At 32.7% G+C, this 18,209-nt stretch overlaps 1 protein-coding gene across 1 annotated transcript in view; it reads left to right on the top strand.

The window, feature by feature from the left end:
- The window catches only part of NEGR1 (neuronal growth regulator 1), a gene marked incomplete at its 3' end in the record, with an annotated part of 815,688 nt that overhangs the window by 542,932 nt on the left and 254,547 nt on the right, over positions 1-18,209 (top strand). The window contains exon 4 of the mRNA XM_084242628.1: positions 11,569-11,700. Coding sequence (XP_084098754.1) covers positions 11,569-11,700 — 132 coding nt within the window. The remainder of the gene's footprint in view (positions 1-11,568; positions 11,701-18,209) is intronic.

The following is an 18,209-nucleotide window of genomic DNA, read 5'->3' on the forward strand; positions in this document are numbered from 1 at the left end:
TTTACTCAATAAAAGTAATATATAAGAAAGAAATTAATCCTATTTTGCAGATACAAAGATAAGGAAAAGATATATTGAAGGACATAAAGTCATTCAGTAAGTTACATTTACAGGAGAAATATAAACAATACTTTATGATATTCAGGTTGAAACTTCTGTAATTATAGCTATTATTACTTGGAGGAAATAGTTTTATTAGACTATAGCATATGTAGACCAGTGCATTCAGATAAGTTATAATATTTTCAAATGGAACATACCAGAAGTTTCACATGGCAGAGACCAGAAACATATGGCTCCATTCAGAGAGACAGTAAATAATACATTGCTAGTAATGGATTCAACCTGGTCAGAGCAGAGCTTCGCTGCAACCAACCATATAAACAGTAACAGCTGGTTCCTTTGCAAGCACTTTCTTTTCATTACTATTGCCTCTTGAATAATTTGTATATTTTAGGTGTAGTGTGCTGGAGAGAAGCAGAGGAACAGTTCCTCCCTGGTGTGATATATAATATGTTATCTCACTTTACTTTTTTTGCAATTCAATTTTGAAAGGAAAAACAATAAGTAAACTTGCCATTGCAAAAGTTATCAGTTGTTTTCTAGGGAAAATAAGTCTCAGACCACCAAATGTGGAGAGAATAAAAAAAAATCAGAATTCCAAAATGTGTGAGAGATATTAGAAAAGATCTGTTAGTGTTATATTGAGTGAATATAATCCCTGCCTGATAGGAAGAGGCATCTGTGTGGTTTCTTTTACTTTAAGCAATTAAACTGTTACTTTGGCATTATTGGGCTTGTTTAACAAAAGCAAATTATTGTGATCTGACAACACAATTATTCCCTCTTAAATACAAGTATTGTAGGTACTGAAAAACATCATAATTTAAATCTTGTATTAATTTTTATTAATGAAAATTCCACTTTAAATTTATTGATATTTTACACAGAGTTTGATATGTATGCACAATTAATGCCATAATAGCATTGTGAGGTAGGTGTTATTTTCTTTGTTCATATGAGGAAACTGACCCTAAGAGAGATTGAAAATGTTGCCCAGAGTACATGAAACCCAGGGCATGTATTATGAAGTCCATATTATTAATCACTTCCTTCTATTTTCACAACAATATATCTTATTTGTTTTGATAAGGGCATCCATGTGAACACGTTATGAGTTGCTGTTGATATATGTCTGCTCTCTCAAGGTGTGCGATGAGTTTTAGAAGTCTCACCATGATTAGTTACTTGAATGTTATTTATCTCAAGGTGGTGCCATATATATTATAGCATTCCTATTGGATTCCCTGCATTTTGATTTGTCTGTTCAAAATACAATTGTTTCTGCTTGTAAACAATGATCCAAAAGTATTATGGTAATAGCCAATCAATTTGATTTTAACATAGTTCTCCATTATATGAACATTGCTATTTTCCAAATATTTTTGGCTTTATGTTCTTATTATGTCTTGTTTTATCCACATATTTCTTAATGATCCTCAAAATACTAGGCATCAAGACATCGAAAGTATATTTTCCTTTATCTTAGCTTTGAAATTCTTTGGGGTCTAGAGAAAGAATGGAAACAATCAGTTTATAAGATCAAGGATCATACTATCAAAGAAAATTAGTAGGCGAGAAGTAGACCTTTTCAGGTTATTAACACACGCAAATTTCTCTCATGGGTCCTTGTTAAATGGGCACATCGATGATCACAGTAGGACCTTAATATATTTTCTAACAAAAATATAATAGGAAGTTTCATATGATCTTTCTTATATATTCCTTCAGTGAGCCATGGTATGATAACAAGCTAAATTGGTAAAGGAACCTTTAATGAGAACTAAAATAAGAAAGTGAAAGTGTACAGGCTTATTTTGAAAAGAATGCTTTTAGAAAGCTTAAGAAAGTAATGAATTTTCTTCATATAATCCTTTCTGGCTATCTTTCTCTGCATTCATTTATGGTAATAAACAGAAAAATCGAAGTTCTCTCTGTGGGCAGACCCTGGAGTACAAAGCACATTGGTCAAAGAAGGTCATAGGTCATAAATCTAATATAAGAGGATGCTAATATGGAACCTTCAGGTGAAATCCTAAGGTGACACATTACAAAATGAGTTGTAATTCACACCACCTATGTTGAACTCCTAAAGCATAATTAACCCAGAACCAATTGGAATACTCCTTAAACTCCTCAGTGAGACTAAAAGGATTGGGGAAGAGGGTTTTGATGTGAATTCTTATGTGCTCCATTTCTTCAAGAATATTTGATATTGTCTTTTTAAATTTTATTTATTCTGAGTATCTAGTACATATCATTATGCTTTGTATGTAAATTTACATAAACTAAACAATCACTCTTCATGGCATACAGTTCTTTGTGTCTTAACAAATGCATTGTCATGTATGCACCAACACAATCAATAATAGAAATGTTCCATCACTCCAAGAAATCCCATGATGCTGCCCTTCTGTAGTCAACTAGTCTTGCCTCCCAAGCTCTCTAAAAAAAGTCATCTATTATTTACCTCTGTAGTTTTTGTGTCTTTCATTTAGTGAAATGTATTTGAGATTCATCTATATTATGCATGTGTGAATAATTTCAATGGCAAATGGTATCTTATATGCACATACCACAATTTAACTCATTTCCTGATTAAAGGACAATTGGATTGTTTCCAGATTTTAATAATTATCATTAAAGTTAGCAAACATTTTTATACAGATTTTTGTTGTTTAAGATTGGTGATATTATACTCCCAGACATCAAATTATACTACAGACCCATAATAATCAAAATATTATGGTCCTAGAACAAGAACAGACACACAGACCAATGGAATATAACTGAGAGCTCTGAAAAAAATCCCACACCCCTATGGACAGTTAATCTAAGGACAAGGAACCCAGGGTACATGTTGGAGAAAGGGGAGTCTCTTTAACAAATGGTGCTGGAAAAAACTGGTAAGCCACATGCAAAAGAATGAAACTAGATCACCGTTACATAAATTATACAAAAATTAACTCAAAATGGATTAAAGACTTGGATGTAAGACCCCAAAGCATAAAAGACATTATAGAAAAATGGCATAGCCTTGAATTCTTGATGGTCAGCAGTCAAATTTCTCCTAATTTTGCTTGAGCTTTAAGAATTGTTCCACTCATAGTTACCCTGTTTTCCCCCCAACTTTTTTGTATTTATTCTTATGCATTCATAGCCTGATCTTCAATAAGGACAAACAATCATATGTAGAGTGCTGCAGTTCTTTTTCTGTGTTGATCCCTTCTTTTTAGAACTCTGCAACACTCCTTTTAGCCCCCTTACCTGCCTTTGAATTTCACCGAATTCAGAAATATCCATGTGTTCCGGTTTCCACCTTTCTGATGTTGGACCTGGAAATTGCCTCTGACAGAAAGTGATGGAATTCAGTTGTAGGGCTCACCTTGTTTGCTTTAAGGATCACAGTCACATGCTGCCTTCCAATGTCTAAAAATAATTGTTTTATATATTTTTTTCTATTTCTTTAATGAATACAGCAAGAAGATAAGTCTGTTCTTTGTTGCTAAACTTAACTAGCAGAAAATTCAGTTATCTTTTAAAAATACAATATTTAAAGCTATACAAGTTTATCAGACTCTTTTACTTATGACACTGTAATCATTATTTGTAATTATTCTTTAAGGTAAACCCAGATTCCTTAGAAGCATTAAAAAACCTTCCACACTGACTTCTGCTTATAATTCCACCCTCACATCTATCAACTCAATTAATACTCTGCCCCAGTCAAACTTTTAGAATTTTGCTAGTAGTTAAGGATCTCGTAATCATGACAGCATAACATCCTATATAGACCCAAGTATAATACTTCTCACAATTTATTGCAATTGCCTGCTTGTACTATTGTTTCTCAAGTATAGTGTAAGTTTGTGAAATCGAAACACTCTTATTGCTAAATGGCTCTGGCACAATTAATATCTATTGACTGAATGCAGGAGTGGAAGGAAAGAAGGACAGGAAGGAAAGAAAAATCAATTGTGAGTTGATTTAAGATCGCTCCTTCAGCGCTGTCTGATGTACTATGATAAATATGTAACAAAGCAAATCAAAGCTGGTTGGTTTTGTTTGCTTCTGAAACCTCTCAGAATCATTTCAGTAGATGACTTCCACTTCTTTACCTGCCCATATGTTTCTCTCTCACTTCTCTTTCAAGCCCCACTATTTCTCTGTTCTAACAGTCTTTCCTGTAATCACATTTACTTGTTATGTTTGTGGACATACTAATGAAAATAGTTCAAAACGGAATGTCTTATTTAAATTGATTTTTTCTGAACTTCACAGATATTTTTCAGAAAAGTATCAATGAGATAAGCAACTAGAAAAATGAAACCATATTTTCCTTTTCCTAGAGCATTTGAAAATTACAAATTTCACTTTATATGTGTAAGTGGAGTTGCAAAGTTTAATGAAGAACTGTGGTAGCTAAGAAGTAGTATCTGAGATATGTATTTCCTAATCCTTGGACCCTGTGTTTTTGTTACCTTACATGGTAAAGGGTCTTTGCAGATGTGATTAAGGTTAAGGACTAAAGATAAAGATAGTGTGTTGGTTTACACAGGTTGATTCAATTTAATCTCAGAAGTCTATAAAAATAGAAGCTTTGACTTGAAAGATAGAAATAGATCTTGACTTAAGGATTGAAAATATCCTTTAGTTGAAAATGCCACTCCACTATGGAAATGAGGATTTCAGTAAAATGGCAAGAAACTTAATTTTTCCATCAACTGTAATAAGCAAAAAAAAAAAAAAAAAAAAAAAGAAAAAAAAGTAAGCTTCCAGAAAGGAATCTTACATTGCAGGCATTTTGATTTTAGTCAGTGAGACCCTGAATTAGTTTTATGTTGTTGGTGTAACAAACACAAAGTTAATGACTTAAAACAGCAAAAGATTATTTTCTTACACTTCTGTAAGTCAGAAGTCTGGTACTGGTCTCACAAAATGAAAAGCAATGTTGATAGACTGTTCCACTTTTAAGCTATAGAGGAAAATCAATTTCTTGCTGTCAACTGCCATTTCCAGTTTCTAGAGGAGACAGCATTCCTTGTCTCATGCCCCACTTCCTCCATCTTCAAAGTCAGCAGTGCTTACTTATTGTTTCAGATCTCTCTGTCCCCTTTCTTCGGTCTTCTTCTTTACTCCCTAAGGACTCTTGCAATTAAATTGGACTCTTCAATATAATCTCCTTATTCTAGGTAATTAACATAATCACATCTGCATAGTCCCTTCTGCCCTGTAAGCTAATGGAATCAACAATTCCAGTGATTAAAACATGGATATCTTTGGGGAGGGACCTGTTATTGTAGTTACCATACACTTCTGACCTATAGAACTGTAAGATTATATATATGTATGTGTGTGTGTGTGTATGAATGAAGTAATGAAGTGAATTAGGAAGTCCTTGAGAATGCAGGCAGAGAAAAAGTGACTTCTACATACAGTCACTTTCAATTCCATCAATAGATCCATAGACAAGATGTGTTTACTGATCTCCTACAGTGATATGAGAACTGAACTGGTGATTGCTATTAACGCTTTTTGAAAGACTTTATTTTCACTCCTGATTTCAATTGAATATCATGTTAAGACAGAAGCACCAATTCTTCAACATAGTGACCTCTCACCATGGAAACAATATTTATCTAAACAAACCATTTGTCATGTCTAAACCTGTACATAGTAATAACAGCTAATACATAATTTTTAATTTCTTTGATGTATCTCATAGTTTTCTAAGAACTTTACCGGATAACCCACTTAAACCTTACAACAACCATAAAAGGTAGTTTTTGTTATTATCTTCACACATTACAAATGAGTAAACTAAATACTTTGTAAAAGGTCACATATCTAGTGAGTGGCAGAGCTAGGATTTGAAGCTACAAAATTCTACAATATGCATTCTTAACTACTCTTCATGGTTGTGCAGTATTTAAGTACAATAATTGTATTTAAGTACAATAAATATGGTGGTAGATAATAAGTTAAAAGGAAATAGTTGCAATCATAAATGTAATTAAGCCATTCCAAGAATATTCAGTTGCAGAGTGTCATCTAGTAATAAATGTCAAGTAAAAAATGAGGAATGTATTTCTACAGGTCAGCATTGAAGAGTGGAATGACTGTTTCTAAGCAAGGCTATTGAAATGGTCTACAAAGTTGTATGCAGTCATTGACATGTCATCCAAAAATTTGCATTCAGAGATTAATAACTGAGGCAAGGGGATTGTCAGAAGAAGCTTGCACTTACTTAGGAGGTGATATTGATGATATTGACAGGACATAGTGAAAGATGCAAGTATGGACTAAGATAAAAGGTCTTATCTAAGTGAATTCTAAGTTTTCTTCCTTGAGCAACTCTGATTATCAAAGCACTCACTGAGAATTGAGGGGGAGTTGCAAATATGGCAAGAAAATCATTTTTGGTGTGCTAACTTTGAGATGCCTGTGAGATATTCAAGTGAATTGTCCAGTTGAATATATATGTCTAAGATTCAGAATATAGATTATAGGCTAAATAGACCTTGTCGACATGTAGATAGTAGTGAAATACAAATGAATAAACAAACTCCCATTCAAGAATGTACTGAATAAGGGAAAAAAGAGGTCACAAGGCAGAAACAATGTGAAGATATAAAAGGTTTTCTGTCCTACAAACTAAAGAGATAATATCCTACAGACTAAAGAGAGAGACTTTTTCCAAATATTTTTATGAAACATACTAGTATTCTATAGAAATCTGAAGCTGTTCCTGGCAACTTTTATATGTAATATAAAGTATGTCCACATGCCTTAACAAAGCATAAAAACAAATCTAGATTATCTTTTTATGGCCAATATAGGATTCTTTCTAGTCAGTTCTTATCAGAAATCAGTATGAGAGATAGATATAAAACATAACTACCTTGCATTTTCCAGCTTTTTCTTAGAAGGTGGTTATAGTGACATCATTGAAACCGGGGTTTGGGGTTTTTTTTGGGGGGAAGGGCTAGGGTGAACACTTCTATGGGTGGGCATTGAGGAAAGAAAAGTTCTATTTTTCATAGATGACTGGATCAAGAAGAGGTGGTACATATACACCATGGAATATTACTCAGCATTCAAAAAAGATAAACACATGCAATTTGCAGCAACATGGATGGAGCTGGAAGGGATCATGCTCAGCGAAATAAGCCAGAAAGAAAAAAATACCGGATGGTCTCACTCGTAGCAGGAATCTAGAAAACTTAAATAAGGGACCAGGAAAAAGAATAACTATAAGAAAGAAAATATCAAAATCAACAAACTACTATGAACCAGAGACACTCTATGGGGGTGGGGGGCGGGGAAAGGAGGGCTTGGGATCAAAATAAGGGGGTTGTAATTGTATGGGGAATATAAAAATAAAATTTTAATAAAAAAAGTTCTATTTTTCTTCTTTAATGTTTGGACAGATAATAAAGCCACATGAATCAAAAATAAAAATATTAAAAGCTATACATTTATAAATTTTCATTCTCAATTTTTTTTGAGAAAAGTACAGGCTTTGGAGAGACTATACACTAAAGAAGACCATTGTTTAGATTATAGACAGTACTTACCCTTTTTTCTTCAATTTGTATTTAAGGTGTTTGTTAGTCTTTATAATCTTAGAAAGGATCTATGACAACTCTACAGAGTCTGTTCTCAACCACTGCCATCACCTATTACTTTAGGATGCTGGAAGGATGATAATTCTTTCTAAAGTTATTTCCTTTCATGACTCTGAAAAAGAAGTGGCAACTTTTTGGATGTTAAGCATTTACTTTAGAGTCTCCTTACCTTTTTCTTATAGTACTTTATTAATTCATTAATCAACGTTTTATTCGGCACATATTTGCCTGGTATGTGAGGTTTCAGGTGTTAGGCTAGCACTAGGGACAAGGAGATGAATAAAGCAGGAACTGTTGCTGTGCTCATGAGAAATGGAAAAATCCATGCCCAGAAGACACTGGCAGATCACAGCTTGACTATATCGCATCAGCATTTACATTGGTAACTGAAGAGACAAAAATATTATACTATGTTTTTATAATTCATTTAGATTTATAAGGAGCACCACAGGATAGTGTATACATCCTCATAAACATTATAAACAGTCCTTGTATATTTACTTTCCTAGGTCCTTTCAACCTTGTTTACCCCCTTGTCTTTCTGGGGGTAAGCTGAGTTACATTGCATGAGCTGAAATGTTCTTTGTATTTTAGTATGGTATGCCCAAATTCTCTTTCCTTGTGAGGGGAGCAAGGGAAAAGGGAGAACCAGCTGAGTGTCTAAAGACAAAATTTGTGGCCTTACTACTAAGGAAAATTCAGGGCACGAAAAAGCAAAGAGGCAGCCAAGAATATTGCAGACAACTAGTAACCTCCAGGGCATAAATCCTGGGCATAGCAACTCCAGGTTTCAAATCTGGAATTTGTTGACCATGTAAACCACATTTTAATCCACTCATCTTGTTGGATATGTAGGTTGTTTCTGTAACTTGCAACAGCAATGAACATAAGAATGTATCTATCCCTTCCAATCGTTGTTTTTTATTTTTCAGATAGACACATAAAAGTGAAATTGTTGGATCATCTGCAGTATATATACACATTGTAATGTTGCTCAGCTGTTAAAAAAAATGAAATCTTATAATTTGCAGCAACATGGGTTGAACTGGAGTGAAAGAAGTCAGAAGAAGAAAAACTCCTAATGATTTCATTTATATGTGGACCATAGAGAAAACAATGGACTAGTCAAAAATAAACCCTAAAAATCTGATCATAAAATTGAGGCCACCAGAAGGGGGGCGGGATGAAAGTGTGAAGTAAATGGAAGATAGATCCCAAGGTCTATGGTGGAGAATTATGGGTTCTTTGTTGGTAAAGATAGTGCGAACCTGTACCTCTGTATTATATGTAGTTTATAAACCAACATTACCTCAAAAAAAATAGAAAAAAGAAAACAAAATTTAAGTCTGGTAAGATCAAGTGAGAATGGATAACTTCAGAATGAAAACAGTTATTTGTATAAAAACTAATACTTAGAGGAAAACTTCTGGAATAGCTAATTCATAGTGAATGGAAATAACAGGATGCCTTAGAATACCTGGAATCTGGTAGGGAAAACTAAGATATTTATCATTTATGTTTTGTAAAAATTAATAAATGTCTGAAGATTATTGTTAATATTGGCATTATTGATAATATTGGTAAAATCATCCATTAAATGACTATAGCTGTTCTGGCAATTCTGGTACTTGTAGGTAAGGACATGGGATTCGAGAAAGATTCTTAAATACAAATATGTAGAATTTGCAATGAACTTCAGGGACAAATATTCCATAGGTGTAAATGGTGCTCTCTGAATTTGAGTGACATGTTCCTAATATTGTGGATATTTTGTCTTACAGTTTCTTATACTTGTTGTCAATTTTTCAGCATTGTCAGTAAGTCATTTCGGAGAGAAAAATAAAAAACTTTCTTCTTTGTCAGTTTCTCAAATTCATTGCTTTTGTTTCTATTATGCTATTTTGACTCTTGGAGGTCATCCAGATCTAATGTGTTTCTTCTTAAAAATCCAATACTTAAAAAGTGATTGTTCACATTTCTTTAGTGCTTACACAGGGAAAAACAACACATACATTTACACACCACATTTAATGATCTATTTAAGAAGTAGATAATAGTTGATTTTTCAAATAGGTAATAATGTATATTATATATGTAATTATCAAAAATGTACATTTTGGGGATGCTATTTCGTAAAATTGTATGATTACACAAGAAATAAGAATACACAAGTAACTTTTTAATATTGAAAATCAGTCAGAAAATAAGTACATCTATTTGTAAAAAGTTTCACATTTGTATATACCTTTATTTGTGTTTGGCTTCATTTTTACACCCAGATTAAGTTATTTAATCCTGATGTTGTATATCAAGTTTTCTCATATTTTGATTTCTATTTAATATGCCCTTTATAATTTAAGTTATATTTTTAAAATTCTTTGATATGAAAATCATTTCATCCTCCACAATATTAAGTTTTAGAGACACATTCAATTCTAGACTATCTTCACTGTAAGAGTAAAAATAGAAATAAGGTACCAACAGAAAAATCAGTATTATTGGTGTCAGATAAGGGCACTAGATTGAACCAAGAAAATAATTATAAAATTAGATTTTAAGAATATGAACTTTAAGGCAACCGTTGTTTTGTAAATTTACCTTTGTATACCAGAAATAATATACTAACCATATTTGCAGAATTTCAACTCTCCCCTGTATACAACTTGTGATCAACAAGATAAATGGAGAAATAACTTAACCTTAGATATTCTAAACACCCCAGGTTTCAATGAAAAAGTCATATTTACCTGGAGGGCAACTGACACAGGCAAAGACTAGGGAGCCTGCAGGGGAGGAAAATTTAATTGGTATAGATTTTAGATTTGGAGCACCATAACTAAACTTCATTTTGTTTTAATCTTACAAAATTGAATCTTACTAGTTTCTAATGTGGATGTCATTGCAACTATTTTGGTAAGAAAGTAGTGAAAAAAAAAAAGTTTGAGTTTTTAAAACAGACCTTTGTTTCATTTTCCAAATCTCCTTGGTATGCATTGAAATGTGATTTCTCAAAACCCTGCAAGGAAGGAGAACAATCTCCCCTCTTGAAATTCACATAGACACATTCTTTGCATTATTTGTGATTCAGGCTCCTTCCTGACTGATAATTCTCTGCTTTCAAAAAACAAAAATTCCATTATTTCTGAAAGGAGTATTTGAGTATCCTCATTCATTTGAGGATATTCTTTCATCTGTGATTATGTCTTTATGTTTTTTTTTTAATCTGCTACTTTAGTCAAGTAGAATGGTTTCCCTGAAATATTCAGCTCTTAATTTAAGAGTCATAAGTGTTTTTCTGAGAATTACTGAGTTATATATAGTGTATACAGTGTACCTCCCATAGAAACATTAATAATTTGGGGAACTGAAATATGATGATGTTTTAATACATCTCTAGACACTTTTATCAAACCAACTTGCCTGAAACTTTGAAAATGAGTATGAGATTTCCCCAAAAGGAAAGTAACATTTAGTTAGGTTAAGTGTCAAGTTTCTAGCTTACACTGTATAAAAGTCAATATGTACCAAGTCATATTAGTGAATTTCATCTACACTGCTAGGAGGTTGTTGAACTCAATTACAGAAATGTGCAGAGTTCTATTTGATGTGTGAGGAGGTTAGGAGACCACAATCAATTAAAAAAGAACACATGTATATCCTTTTCTGGAGAAACAGTTGTTATAGTATCCCTTGTTCATTTCTGTGTTTTTTACTCTTTTACTCTGAACATAGGAGAATAAATCATAATTCTCCAATCTCATTTGGAATTGTTTTTTCAGCAATATCTAATAGAAAGACATGAGATTGTTGTTTTACTTGAATAAAGCCTCAAGCAACTACAATTAACAAGCAACTGCAATTAACTATGTTTTTCTTGTAGCAAAGCCATTTGAAAATGGACAATATTTGGACATTTATGGAATTACAAGGGACCAGGCTGGAGAATATGAATGCAGTGCAGAAAATGATGTGTCATTCCCAGATGTGAAAAAAGTGAAAATTGTCGTAAACTGTAAGTCCTATCACCTTTTATCAGCATATCTTCAGAGAAAAGATAAAACACCTGAAAAATAGTATATGTGATTTGTATAGCAGTTTCTAAGAGATGGTCTATTGATAAAGGCTACCTATTGAAAACATGCACATATTAGAATGTTGAACAAACTGTTTTACATAACATCAATTTTCCAAATAATCCTATAACAATTTGGTTTGATAGACAGATGAAAATGTTTCCAATATCACCCTGGCATTCTAAACGGTTGCATCCTTATCTCTAAAGCACTGTAGACACAGTGTTTTCTTCATTCCCATGGGTTTCATTGAAGAGTATTCTGGCACCCATCAGACCTGATGGAAATGAGGTATGCTGGTATGTACTCCAAAAGAACTGTAACTTTAATTCTCCTTTTTCTTGTGTATTTGATTCTATTGAATTTGAAAAGTATGAGAAAATGAAGATGGAATTTTCCCATGAACATCATTGTTAGAATGTTAAAGGATAACTGCAGAATTATTGATGTCATTATGCAATACCCTTTCTCTAAATGCATCTCAAAATGCAGTTATGACAGTTTTTTCATTAACATCCATTGTATATTTTATGATTTCAACAATGACTGCAAGTCTTACTTTTAAAAAGTACCCCTTTAGTTTCTCCTCAAAATTTTCAAATATTTTCCTTTTTATTCTATTACTTTTTATTGAGGTAATGTTGGTATATAACACCATATATGATTTATATAACACCATATATGATTCAAAAGTGTAATTTCACATACTTCAGATATAGGACACCACACCACACCCACCACCAATAAACCTGGTTTAATTGATTCAGTTAAAATACTATTAGGACAATAGTATTTTACCAAGTGTATTTATAAGGTAGAGCTTCCAGTTTTCTTTCATTCCATTTATACATCTTTTTATATATGGAAGTTGCTAATAAAGTATACATAGTATTATGCAATAAATCAGAGGAAATTGTTCCCCCAAATTTTATGTTAATATGAAATTCTCAGTTTAATGGAATAAAAAATAATTATTAAAACATTTCTAGCAGTTGGGTATCTGCCATAGCAAATCATTTCTGTCAACTAAATTTGTCAATAATTAATCTGTATATTTGAAGTTGCACTATCTCTGTAACACTGAACAAATATACTTAGCACCACATCAGGAGGCAGTTCCTGGAGCATTTTTGATATGTTCTGCAGGCAAATTTTAGCAAATTCACCCAAGAAATTATTTAAACAATGGAATACTTCTAGGTCCACGTAAACCTACTGATTTAAAATCCTTGGCGATATTTGACTGGAAATCTGTAGTGTATATACTATATAAGTTCTCCTTGGTTCTAGGACTTCTGTTACAGAGGGCTGCTATTCAACCCTCTAGAATTCTCACAAGATATAATGAGCAAGTAAAATTTTCTGATCATATTATCACCAACCATATCTATCTGCATTAGAGTCTACTGATTTTACTGTTGGAAGTTTGCAAATGCAGGTGAGAAACAGGTCTTGTATGAAAGTATAATTTTCAGTAGTGAATATAAGAAAATTAAAAGGTGAGCTCAAACCATCAAATTAGCAAAGCACCCAGCAACCAATGCAGCTCACTCTTGAAAACTAAGCCCAACAGATCTCTAAAACCAATGTCTCTAATGGGGAACTAACTAAAAGCCGATCTGTTGTATGGATTTTCATGGACCCAAACTCCAATGTACCCACATTTTCCTTTCTAGTCAGGCTTTCTTTTTTATCCTTTTCTTTATTCTGCCTTTAGTTCTTTGTCACTTACTTTTTAATCAAATTCTAGCTTTTTTTTTTGAACAGTTGGGGACCTTAGATTGAGTAAGGTCAATTAAGGTGGCAGAAATTTAGAAAGAAACTGAACTGAAAGAAAGACACACCAACAAATCTAGTCATTATCTAAAGGGTAGAGGATCCATATATAAAGCAGAAGGATGAAATGAGGGAAACAAATGTCAAGAACTGTAAAGAATCTGCCACAGTTTCATGTATGCTGGTGGAAGACACAGACAAAGGGCAGCTCATTACTCATAGCAACAGCAGTAGCCAGAATATTGTCATTTTCTTGCATCACTTCTCCAAGCCCCAGTCATTATAGGGTGATATAATGAGGAGTAGATGACACCTACACACAGAGTAAGCTTATGTCACAGCTGAGGCTCCCTGAACTTAGGAAACTGAAATTTATTTTACAATGGCAGCCTTTTGCTGCACAGAGAGAACTTACATTTTTTACTCTGGACTGTAAACAAATCTTCCCTTTGCTCCATAGGGAGAACTACTTCTGTCTTTCAAGACTCTTCATCTCTTCATTATACAACCATCTTTGAAAAGACAGTCAGGAACAAAAGTTTTCAGTGGTTCTACTTGCAGTACTTACAGAAGCACATGAGAACCGTGGAGAATAGTCTTCCAACACAGGATGGAAGCAGGAGATTTTGATGTAGCTCCTACAGAAATTCTACCAGCTGGAAAGAGGGCCTTAGTGGCTTTTACAGTATCAGAAACAGAATAATAGATAAGAAAGAGAAGAAAAGCAGAAAGAATAAAGTGAAATGGAGGAGAAAAGTTAAGAAGATGTTTTATAAGTCATAACTTTTATTTAAGAACTGATTTTAGTATAGTTATAAATGGAAATACTGCTGCCAACATAGCTCACATTTAAAAATGGAGCCAACCAGATTTTAAATGATTTTACCAAATTAGTTTTGTCTTTTGCTTCTTCCCAAATTATACCTTTGATAGTTTACTTTCCCTAAATGCCCCATGACCAATTGTGTTTGACTAATTGATCAATTAAATTCACATCTTGAATCAATATTTAATGTAAGAGATGAGTTTTATTTGTACTTCTGGTCAAGACCTAAATTCCATCTTGCTTCAGAATATTATGTCACACATGTATCAGCAGTATCTAAGTGATGTAGATATGTACGTGTGAGGATGTATATGCTCCAGATTATGAGGATGTTTGGAAAGTGTTAATCTTGTGAATTTGATTAGTCATAAATTGAGCACTAACTGTGGATTTTACTGAGATGATTTCCCAAAGGAAATTAGCCAGAGTCCAATGAAAAAAACTTTAGTTTGTCAAAGCCCAAATTTGGGCATAGTGGTCTATGTTAGCAGAGCAGCACATCCCCTGGCAACTTAAAGATTCCCAGGTCTAAGGCAGTTCTCTTCATTGTTACTAATCGGTATTGATTGTCCCTATAGAATTGCAGTAGCTCAGAAATTACAATTTGAGAGAAACTTTGTCCTTTTCCCTAATGGATTTCTAGATGGAAAGTAGTAAATTTTCGTAAGTTCTCCTACATTCAGTGATGTGATAAGTCAAATTGTGAGAGTTTTTTTCCTGGAAGTTAAAAATGTTTACTTCACTTAACTATTCACATAATTCATCTGCCACACTTTACATATATATATATATATATATATATATATAAAACACACATATAACAATTAACATCTTATTGACATATATTTTGTATTTATAGCATTTTGTACTTGTAGCACTTATAGCACTTTGATGTAGATTTTTATTCAATTTAATTGAACAGTAGTTTAGTGAAATGATATAATTGACATATTTTATATAGTCCAGCATGGGCTAATTGGTTGAAGAAATCAGTTCATATTATGTTATTGATATAATGCTATAATAAAGATAGCAATGAATGTGTCAGTAAAATTATAAACAAGGGCTAATTTCTAGGTAGTGAGATTTTGTTGGTGATTGTACTTGTATTTATCTACATTTTCTTTTATAAATGCAAGTATAAAATAAATGAGGTAATATATATTATGGATATGAAAGAAAATATAAAAGGGTAATATGTATAAATATACATAAGCTTATATATAAATTTCTTTACATATATGTGTGCATACACAGGTCTATATACATATATAAATATGAGTAAATATATTTCTTATCAAGTTGAAAAACTAAAATTATAAAATTATAATTATCACAACCAGATCTTGAGGGATTAATACACACATACACACTCTTACACAAACACAAAGAGAAAAAAATGTAGACAAGTTAACTAGCTAAACCCAAGTAAACTAGTGAATTTAGAGTTGGACAAGTTCTGTGGCTTTTTTGCATTTGTATTGCATGCCTAGAAGTGGCCTAGTGGACAGTAGTCCCAACATTTTTACTGTTAATTAAAAAATTCAAGAGTGAATGAATTTCTGTAAGCACCTGGGTTCTACTGAATTCAAGAAAACAGGTTGTGAAGGTCACGTTAGAAGAGAAAGACCAAAGTAGCCAATTAGCAAAACTGACTCAGTAGAAGCCAAATAGTATAGACTCCTTCTAAAATTTTGGAAAGTATCATAGACTAATCAAATAACGTAGATATCTGTAGGGAAGCATAGTTCTAGATATTAGAAATCAGGAAATCTTGGAGGATGTAGCTTTTCAAAGTGAATGCTACTATTAAAAGGGTTATAGGGTTCTCTGATCTTGGGACAGAGCTTGTTCGCCTCCTTACTTTCATGTGTTCTTCCAGTTTAGGGTAGCTATTTGAAATGGTGAACCTTATAGTAGACATAACATATTTGTTCTATGATTTATTAGGATTTGAGACCTCAGAATACAATTTTATTTCTCTGAGTCTCAATGTCCAATTCTGAAATTCACGACAATATATATTTCTCAGGGTTTTGGCAAGGATTAAGTGAAATGATGTACATACAGTTCTTACCATAGTGTCTGGTTTATTGTTAGCAATAAAAAATAAACTGTCTCTCTCTTGCCTCTCTATGTATGTATATGTGTGTGTGTGTGTGTATACAAGTGGATGCATATTATGTGTATATATTTTTTCTCTGGAGATATGTGTATGTGCATTTGTGCTCTGTGTGTAAGCATATATATACATACACACATACATATCTATCTATATATGCACTCTTGAGTATAAGCTGTATTCAGTAAGGGATTTTTCATTTCCTTTGCACAATGATGTATCCCTAACATCTAAAATAATATCTGGTCTACAGAAGACACTCCCAAAATAATCATTTAAAGAATTAATTATTGAAAAGATTAATGTTCTCCAAGTGAATCTTTCTACTCGGCAGGAATGGGAAGGGATAATAAGTTTGTTCCATAAACACATTTTTTCCCTCCCAGGAAAAGAAATGGTATGCTGACTAACTTCTGACACATCAGCATTTTTTTAACCTATTTACCTATTTTCAAGTAGTTTCAATAAATATAACTGGACATTTATATAGTGCTTTCACCCAATAAGAGGAAGCACTAATTTCATTATTGTTTACAGATAATAAAATTGAAGTTCAGGGTTATTACAACATTTAATAACTGCCCATATTTTCAAGAACAAAGCAGACATTAATAAAGTAAGGTATTAATTAACAGAAAAAATATAGTCAACAGATCAAAGTAAATGGAAGCCTAGATACTATTTCAATTTTCATACATAGCAGCCAGAATTATATATATTGACCATTTTTTTTAGTATCAGAAAGGATTTTGCACACAGAAATTCCAGTAAAATAGAACTGAATAATTCTTTCTTTGGTCAAAGTGTAAAGATATTTTTGGGTGCACTGTGAAGTAAGTCTTTACCCAATAAATCACAGGCACATATTTGTGTACTATTTGCATCTGATACATATTCATTTATGCAAATGTGCAATTTATCTTCCAATCTAACTAGCTCCAAACATGTGGAATAGAATGTACCAATTAGTATAACTTAGTACAATTGTATCAAAGCTTGGAATGAGCTTGAGGAATGCCAGTGGGGAGTGGTAGGAAAAGGAGGCTTCAAGGGAATGACCAGCTATTTTAAACTATTCATAAAAGTTTGCTCCCAAAACTTGGCAAGATAGGCAGACATGTTAGACTTAGAATAGAAGAAATTGCAGATGACAAGAAGATAACGTCTTAAATAAATAGAAAAGTCCCACTTTCAGAGTGTGAGTGAAGCAAAGTTTCTGTCAAGACAACAGAAGAGAAATAGTTACAACCTTGACTTTTACTTCTGGCTCAATTTTATATCCCTACGTTTACTTACCATTTACTTCATGATTAATATCAGGTTATCATTTAGGCTATTCTATCTTTTATTATTTCCCTATAAGTTAATTCACACATTGGAACAACACAGAGCATAAGAAAACACATGTCGTGGTCTTCTAAATAAAGAACTCCTTTACATGCCATCTGGAAGTATTATGAAACACTTCAGAAAATCTGTATTTATTTTTGTGTTTACTTACCTATTCACTTACTGCTTACCAGTAACTATCAAGGTGTTAGGGCTGGAAAGCTGGTCTTTAAGCTCATCATCTGCAAAAGAAAAAAGGCAAAAGAAACAATGCTATAAAACAACGTTATAGCTATAAAACAATGTATGAAGTGCTTCAATAAACACCTCATAAAGTACTTACAAGGCCATCACCAAATAGACTTGGGATATCATGGAAAGTTTCTAAGAGGCCT

This window comes from Talpa europaea (assembly GCF_964194135.1).
Source record: "Talpa europaea genome assembly, chromosome: 9".
Taxonomy (NCBI): domain Eukaryota; kingdom Metazoa; phylum Chordata; class Mammalia; order Eulipotyphla; family Talpidae; genus Talpa; species Talpa europaea.